At 34.4% G+C, this 9,337-nt stretch overlaps 1 protein-coding gene across 2 annotated transcripts; it reads right to left on the reverse strand.

Annotated features, from left to right (window-relative positions):
• Positions 1-2,010: 2,010 nt before the first annotated feature.
• On the reverse strand, positions 2,011-3,962 carry LOC135847948 (uncharacterized). Of its 2 annotated transcripts, none has more exons than XM_065367690.1 (3): positions 3,368-3,962; positions 2,946-3,290; positions 2,011-2,857 (listed from the first exon to the last, which is right to left on the reverse strand). In XM_065367690.1, the coding sequence occupies exons 2-3, from the start codon at positions 3,106-3,108 to the stop codon at positions 2,172-2,174; spliced, it is 849 nt and encodes a 282-aa protein (XP_065223762.1). In that variant the 5' UTR covers positions 3,109-3,290; positions 3,368-3,962; the 3' UTR covers positions 2,011-2,171. The 2 variants fall into 2 exon arrangements, with proteins under 2 accessions (XP_065223762.1, XP_065223763.1); XM_065367691.1 differs by having other exon boundaries at positions 2,946-3,115; positions 3,195-3,962.
• Between the last annotated feature and the right edge of the window lie 5,375 nt (positions 3,963-9,337).

Raw genomic sequence — 9,337 nt, forward strand, 5'->3', positions numbered from 1 at the left:
TCTTTTCCGAAATGATCGAAAAAAACGCATAGGTATTGTGAAGAGATATTTTTGAACACGCTCTACATTAGGAGCTCACTATACGTATTCCGCTTTCAAAGAGCGTCTTTGTGCTTATTGTTAGATTTTCATTTGGATCTAAAAAAGATTTATATTGGCCATTCAATGGATTAAGTTGAGGGAATTCTTCTATATGATCCAGAAGCAGCAGACTTGGTGTTTCTATCCGATGAATTGAGTACAGTGTTTTGTTTTTGTCTTTCAAATAACATATCTTATACACAAATGCGTACTGAATATTCTGCAATCAATTCGAATTCAAATAAATGAATAAAAATAAAAATAATAATTATATTGAAATATGTAAAAATGTCAGATGTTTGTATTCAATTCACATTACGAGTACACTACCTCTCCTTTGCTGTTCCTCAACTGGAAAAAATATTTTACGGTATTAATTTCGAACATGTATGTACCTGACAAGCCACATTGATGAATAAAATACGGTAATTTTATTTTCCGAAATTGTCTTACCTCATATCCAACACCATATAATTCCGTTCGTGGTTGGTTGCAGTATTTCACTCCATCTCCGACATTTTCTGTCTCTGTCTCAATTTTTTTAATCGACGGTACGAGTTCCCAGAAACATCGCCTGTGATCTTCTACATATTGCATCTGGAAAAGTGTTGCGCCATTGTTGAACGGCATTGGAGTTTCTTTCCAGTATTCGTCTGTGATTGTTCCTGGTCTTTCATAAAACGCAGGGCATGCGATCAAAAATTCTTTTTCGGAATCGTTGTAATGGTAATTAACTAAACCCCAGTCTTGTTCGTTTTCATGAGGTATAGCAAGTTGCAGCGTTGTTGAGTCGAGTTTCTTTTTCAGGGCTAATGGTGTTTTAAATGCAGTTCTGTACAGTGTTACTATTTCATCTGAAATGTGGAATTTTAATAGGTAATTTAAATTCGAGATTTTTGACACGAGAGATGTAACTGATACGACGATGAAGATGTGACTAAATAAACACGATGGATAATTGGATTGGACGTACCTGATGAGATGGTTTCTTCAACGAGCGTAAAAATTAATACGCTGGCGAAGCAAAGCCACTGCCAATTCATCGTTAAAATATTTCTTCACTGTTGATAATCAAATGGTCGACGAAATATGGTCTGTATGAGCTGAATGTTCGTCGCAGGATTCCTTACTGTTTTTTACTTAATTATTATAAATAAAGTGTATCAGTACCGCACTGTTTTCAGTGGGACAAATGATACAATACCGTTCAGTTTTTACTTACCAGTACCACACACCTTATCAGTGAAATAAAACGGAAACACAATTCTACGTATTTTTATTCACTCTCGTATTTTTTGAACATTATTTTGACAAAAAAAAAATGAATACGTAACAAAAACAATAACGCATTTTTAACAAAAAAAAAAAAAAAAAAAAGGAAAAACAAAACATCATTGCATTATGAATACGAATGAGAAAACGAGGAGGAACTCAATAAAAATGAAAAACTATGAATACATAAGTACCTATGAAATCAACGACGCATTTTTAACCAAAAAAAAAAAAAAAATGAAAAACAAAACGTCCTTACTTACAGTATAAATATTATGAATGAAAAAAGTAAAAAAACGACGACGAACTTAATAAAACTGAAAAACTATGAATACATACCTATGAAAACAACGACACATTTTTCACCAAAAATAAAATGAAAAACAAAACATTCTTGCAGTATGAATACCACAAATGGAAAAACGACGACGAACATAATAAAACTGAAAAACTATGAATACGTATTACATACCTATGAAAACCACACATTTTTCACCAGAAAAAAAAAATATGGAAAAACAGAACATCCTTGTAGTATGAATACTACGAATGAAAAACCAATGACAATCTTATAATAAAACTGAAAACTATAATACGTAATTACAACGACGCATTTTTAGCAAAAAAAAAAAAAAAAAACATCCTTGCAGTATGAATACGAATACCACGAATGAAAAAACGACAACGAACTTAATAAAACTGAAAATATGAATACGTAATTACGTACCTATGAAAACAACGACGCATTTTTAACAAAAAAAACAAAAACACAACAGCCTTGCATTACGAATAAAATGAAGGAAAAAACAATGACAAACTTAATGATTAATTGTTACATTACAGTTTTCGAATTTGTACAATACTGGGGTTTTATATTTGAATTTTTTAGGTTTTTGCACTATGGTTTCGTCAGAAATAACCTGTGATTGTGTAATTTCATATTCATCTTCGACTATATAAGCACTTAACTGAGAATTATTAATAATACCTGATTCATTCATATTGGAAATTGAATCTATAGTTACATCGGATCCATTTGGAGTCAAAACTGGAATGAATTCAGGGTTACAAACGTTATTTTCTATTTCAGAATCTTTATTTTCTTCTGGATTGAAATAAGGAATATCTTCGATGTATTCATATTCATTAGATTTCTGAGCAGAAGCAGAGTACGTAGTTGGTTTAGTTTTAGGAGTAGAAGACATACGAGCAGAAGCGGAGTTTATTGTTGTTTTGGTAGATGTACGAATGGAAGCGGAGTGTTTAGAAGATGTACGAGCAAAATCGGAGTGTACAGGTACAGATGGTTCCGTAGATGTTTGAGTAGACTGTCCAAAAACTGCAGATGCAATGATATTTGCCGTTTTGGCTTTGTGTTGCACTGATTCATTAATGTAACGATTCGGAGCACTATCGCTTTTCCATCCACTGTGGAGTTTTATAGTCTCAGAGTTAGCCCCGGCATTAGCTAGTATCGATGTAGACGTCCTCCGGAAGGAATGGCCTATACATAAAATGATACAACAAAATTAGAATTTCAAGAATATAATTTCAACTATTAAGCACTGTTTGTGTGGTGTTCCATGGCTCACCTGTATATTTTTCCGCATCCGGTAGATTCAAGTATTTAGCAATGAGTTTCGGTACACCTCGGAGTTTATTAATGCCAATTGGTTGCCGACTGCACGTTCCTTCGTGATATTGAATGAAAAATTGGCTTGTTTTTTCGTTTGTATTCGGTGGACGCAACTCCATGTACTTTCTAACCAACCCCAAATATTTTCCTTGAATCACAAAGCTTTTTTTGTGTTATTTTTTGTGTTTGAGCTTGGTATATTTACCAATAAAAGATCGCCATGTTGCTGAACATCGTCTACTTTTATGTCATGCAATTCACACATTCGTAGCGCACCCATAAGGCCAAAAACAAGCATCACCTATCAATAACAGTACATAAAAATTATTGTAAAAGATATTGAACAAAATCATTCATAGGTGAACTGAATTTATTTACTTTGATTGCCAAGTATTCATAATCAGTTGCAAGTTCAAGAAACGTTTTCACTTCTTCCTCCGATAACGGCATAGCTTGAACAGGCTCATAGCCCACAGATTTACGTTTAATAAGAGACTTTACTTTTGAATAAGTGCCAATATCGATTTCATGATTAAGCATGATCATAGCCTTCAAACGGGAGTACATCGACCAAAGCGTACTAGGCTTTTTTGTAGCAGATAGTTCTTCGAAATATATTAGCAATGTTTTCTGAGAAGTTGGCGGCCACTTCTTACCTCTCGCCCAAGAGAGTAGATTATCATAACACAACATGTATTTTTTTTTTGAAGCTACCGGCAAGAGTTCTTTCTCAGTTTTCTTAGAAGCTTCAGCAAGGTCCGGCGGCGTTAGAACAATTAATTCGTTTTCGTTATCAACTTCCATTATTTTACGTAATTGAACAACAGAACAGGTGAACAACTTTTTTAAAAACTGAGCACTTGACAAATTATCAATCGAAATTCGAAAAATTAAAACAAATCAATTAAGAACAGACAGAACGTAAACTCAACCAAACACAATCATGGAAAGAAGCAAGTTACGGTTAGTTCAAATATTGTAGCAGTGTTGCCAATTCAGAAATAATCATGTAACAACTAAAATGAAAGGACTAAGGACCAAGTTATTGGTATGTTTTAAATTATTTTGGGCAAGTTTTTTTAAATTAATAGAACCTCCCTTGAAACAGTGCGGTACTGGTACACTTTTTATTTATAATAATCAAGTAAAATGTATTACTTAGCAAGTGGGACGAGTATGCGAACACCAACTCGTGTGGGTTACAGCACTCGCCTGCGGCTCGTGCAGCAAATTCCACACTCGTTGGTATTCGCACACTTGTCCCACTTGTTAAGTAATATACTAATACTCGTTTTCAAAAATCGCTCGAAGTGTGAAAATGTGAAATGATAACATCGCGAAGAACACATAATGATTGCGTCATATTAGTTTCTTGTATGGATAAGGTACATAGATTAAATAAATCCACTCAGGTGCTTGTGAGAAAAATCGAATTTCGTAAAAAATTTCCCACTGCTGCCAGTTGACTTGGGTTTTGTGGTAAATACCAGCTATGTTTGATTTACTCATCGTATCAATGTGTCGTGTGCTTTACGTAATGTGCGTACTGCGTAGCATCTTGTACATTGTGTGTAGACAGACATCAGACATGATTTGGAATGTGGAAAAATATGTAGGGTTGACTACGTTCAAGTAAATAGGTACAGTATTCGTCAACTTTTTGGAAAAATCGAAATAAGATCTGTACGTCATGTTTTCAGTGTTGATAATATCGTACGATTCGTACAATCGAAATTGAAAAATGCTATCAGTACGTATACCTACACTACAATAGGGTGGATTGGGAACGCATTACTTGTAGAAACCTTCATTTCGAGTTGGATATCATTCAGGTAAAATTTAAACCCCGACTGTGCACGACATGGTCTGGTGGATGGGAAATGATATCGACCCTTTAAAGTGACTTATTTTTGAAAAATCGTAGTTTTTCGTTCCTAATCCTACATAACCTGCTTTACAAAAGATGGTCGGGACTAAAAGGTGCTTACGGAGAAAGTAACTCCTCGATTCTGAATCATGGATTTTTCTCATTATCCCCCACCCCTTCCTTAGAACATGAGAAACCAATGTAGCTCAAGAATAGGTTTCTAAAGCCCAAACAGAAAATTGAGAAACCTGCGCGGTTTTGAATAGATTTGAAAATTGCATACATTGGTAGGCCTCTTCTGGGGAAAATTCTAACCAAAATACCTTTTTTTGAGGGTCCTAAAACGCGTTGCTAATTGGCAAACAATTTTTTGAACCAAACAATGCTGAATTTAGGTATCTTAGGGGGGGGGGTTACATTTTAACCCTTAAACACCCAAGCAAATCCTGAGATGTTATGAAAAAATGCTTTCAATTTCCTGAATAAGATCATCACAAGTATCACTTTTACTCACAGTTCACCCCCCAGCCCCTTGAAGCCACCTCGATAATGATAGACTTATTTATTTGATTATTGTCAAAAATCGAGGAAGCAAAAAACCCGATTGGGTCAATCTTGGAACTGAATGATGTAGTTTCGTTAGATGTAATGAATGAGTGAAAGGATAATTCCAAAGAACACCTCACCCCTTTTTGGGGGGCAAACATTGATAAAAGTTGGTATAAAATACTTGGACCCATGCTCCATTTTTGGATGAACATATTGATGGTTGAGCTTTCACAAAATGAAATTAAGAAAGGTGTGTAAATGGTGGACCAGAGCGATTTTTTAAAAATTTGATATGCTTGTCTCGATAAAAACCTGAAAAAACAGAGCATGAATACGCAGAGTACATAATATGGGAAATATTATCAAGTAGGCTTGAAATGACAGAAACAAGAATTGAAAGGAACACAGATGCTTTTAACAGCACATAAGTTCAGATAATCTACAATCCACCCATCAAATCTGTTTATCACTCCGTGGATCAGGGCTTGAAAACCGGATAGATATCGCTCTCGGTTTTGGTTTCGGTTTTATGTTTTTTGAAAAAGTAAAGGTTTTGGTTTTGGTTTTGGTTTCGGTTTTTTGAAATATTATCTCTCTCGTTCCGGTTTTGCTGAAACGGTTTGATTTCAAAAGAATCGGTTTCGGTTTTGGTTTTGGTTTCGGTTTTTTCCTTTTTTCTCCATTTTTTAGAGGGAAGAAGGCCAAGAAAGTGATCACTTTTTCAAAAACTTTGCGTATGCGACTAGAAAGCGGCACTTTGGCAGTGCCAAATTTGTCAACTTTTTTATTTTTCAGGCCTCTTCACCTTTAGCATCAGTTTTTACTTTAATTTTACCAAAAATGCAGGCCAATTACCTGAAAAATTCCAAAACCAAAACCAATTCAGTTTTCAATCGGTTACGCTCTTGGTTTTGGTTTTGAGTTTGAGAAATAAACGCTCCCGGTTTCGGTTTTGGTTTTAGTTGTGGGAAAATAACGCTCCTGGTTTCGATTTTGGTTTCGGTTTTGAGCAATTTTAATCGGTTTTTGGGGGTTTCGGTTTCGGTTTTGGTTTCGGTTTGCAAGCCCTGCCGTGGATATTCTTTCTCGATATTTGTCACCAAATAGTTACATCCTACAAAAGTTAGCAGTACGTTGTTTTTCTGCAGAAATATCGAAATAGGTTTATCTACCACTCTGAAAAGCTTTACACGGTCAAATTGCAGCACTCCCTGGTATTTCATAATGTTCAAGCATTCATGAAGAAGTCACTATCCCTCCTCGATCATAGATAATGTAGTTCTACACCATGAAAATTGCACGAGCAGAAGTCGTCGTTTATAATCATGAGATTGTGTCTAGCTCATGACTACAGGATTCAGGGGATTTGAGATTCAGTAAAAAGCTTTCAACTGTTGTTCAACCACAACTCTGAACTTTTGAATGTTTTGAGAAATTCCTGCTGAAGTTGATATTCTTTCTCGATATTTGTCAATAAATAGTTACATCCTGCAAAAGGTTAGTGGTAAGATTGTTTTTCTGCAGAAATACGAAATAGGTTTATCTACCACTTTGAAAAGCTTTACACAGTCAAATTGCAGCACTCCCTGGCATTTCATAATGTTTAAGCATTCTTGAAGAAGTCACTATCCCTCCTCGATCATAGATAATGTAGTTCTACATCATGAAAATTGCATGAGCAGAAGTCGTCGTTTCCAATCATGATATTTCATAATTCTGTCTAATCACAATAATTTTGAAACCGGTTCATTGGTTCGCATTTAACCAGGGATGAAAAGCTAGCCGAAAGCTGAAAGCCGAGCAGATTTTCGCACTTAGCCAAAAGCTTAAAGTTTGCAAGTTAAATTTTTTCCAAGCCAAAAGCTAGCCAAAAGTTTCATTCTTTTGGCTTTTTTCAAAGGCTTTTTTGCAGAATTGAATTCTCTAAATTTACAAGAAACAAAAAAATGAAAAAAATTCCATTCAATTTTATTTCAATGCGATTTAGTGAAATCAAAAAAAAAAAGGAAAATAATTCTAGCAATGAATATTCTCCACTATCACTAATTATGAAATCAATGTACCTGATCTAATTTTTAATTCCCTTTTGTTGTAAATTGATGGGGTATCAGCTAAAAGTTTAAAGTCAAACGCTTAAAGCTAAAAGCTTAATGAAATATAGCTGAAAGCTGATAAATTGAAAATATAAGGGAATGCCACTGGAAGCCGAAAGTTTGGCTAAAGCAAGCCTTAAAAATCGAGATAGTCGAAAGCTAAAGCCAAAAGTTTCAATTTTGAAATTTCAAGCTAAAAGCCAAAAGCTGAAGTTTCATTTTAAGGCTTTTCATCCCTGCATTTAACAACCGGTTTTTTGACAATCACCTACAAGTTGGAGATAGAGAAAAAAGCTTGAAACAAAAGTTGTAGAGCGTAAAAAATTGAACCATATTTGCTGATCGGATTTTGAAAATGGCTTATCAACTTGTAACCAGGTAACTTTTTATGGCTTGCTGCGATTATAACCTGTTTCAAAATCTGATCAACAAAAATGGTCCAATTTTTCACACTCTACAACTTATGTTTCAAACTTTTTTCTCTATCCCCTATTTTTAGATGATTGTCAAAAACTGGTGGCTGAATGCAAACCATTGAACCGGTTTCAAAATGTGATTAAACAGAATTGTGTAAATTTTCATTCCCCAACACTTTTGTTTCAAACTTTCTCCACTATCTACAATTTAGGGGCAATTCTTGATAACTGGCTGCGAATTAATGAACCGGTTTCAAAATCCAATCAGCGGAAATGGTTCAATTTTTCGCGCTCTACAACTTTCGTTTCATGCTTTTTCCTCTATCTTCAATTTTTAGGTGATTGTCAAAAACTGGTTCCTGAATGGAAACGAATGAACTGGTTTCAAAATGTGATTGAACAGAATTGTGTAAATTTTTCATGCACCACAACTTTTGTTTCAAGCTTTTTTCTTGATCTCCAACTTTTAAGTGATTGTTAAAAACTGATTGTTGAATGCGAACCAATGAACCGGTTTCAAAATATTGTGAATTAACAGAATTGTGTAATTTTTCACGCTCAACAACTCTTGTTTCAAGCTTTTTCCTCTATCTCCAATTTTTAGATGATTGTCAAGAACTGGTTGTTAAATGCGAACCAATGAACCAGTTTCAAAATATTGTGATTAGACAGAATTGTGTAATTTTTCACACTAGGTATACAACTTTTGTTTCCAGCTTCTTTCTCAATCTCTAACTTTTAAGTGATTGTCAAACACTGGTTGTTGAATGCGAACCAATGAACCGGTTTCAAAATATTGTGATTATACAGAATTGTGTAATTTTTCATGCTCTACCATTTTTGTTTCAAGCTTTTTTCTCTATCTTCAATTTTTAGGTGATTGTCTAAAACTGGTTGCTAAATGAAAACAAATGAACCGGTTTCAAAATGTGATTGAACAGAATTGTGTACATTTTTCATGCACTACAACTTTTGTTTCAAGCTTTTTTCTCGATCTTGAATTTTTAGGTAATTCTTGATAACTGGTTGCAAATTAATGAACTGGTTTCAAAATCCGATCAGCGAAAATCGTTCAATTTTCACGCTCTACAACTTTCGTTTCAAGCTTTTTTCTCTATCTCCAACTTTTAGGTGATTGTCGAAAACTGGTTGCTAAATGCGAACCAATGAACCGGTTTCAAAATATTGTCATTAGACAGAGTTGTGTAATTTTTCACGCTCTACATCTTTTGTTTCAAGATTTTTTTTTTCAACTACAATTTTTGGGTATTTTTTGTTAACTGGTTGCAAATTAATGAACCGGTTTCAAGAAATTCATATCACGTTTTTGTCGATTTAGTGTGTAGAATACATTGCGCCAATAAAAACCAATTTGAATTTTCGACCAAACTGGTTTTTCAATTTGTGGACACCCTTTGCATGG

This window comes from Planococcus citri, chromosome 5 (assembly GCF_950023065.1).
Source record: "Planococcus citri chromosome 5, ihPlaCitr1.1, whole genome shotgun sequence".
Lineage (NCBI taxonomy): Eukaryota > Metazoa > Arthropoda > Insecta > Hemiptera > Pseudococcidae > Planococcus > Planococcus citri.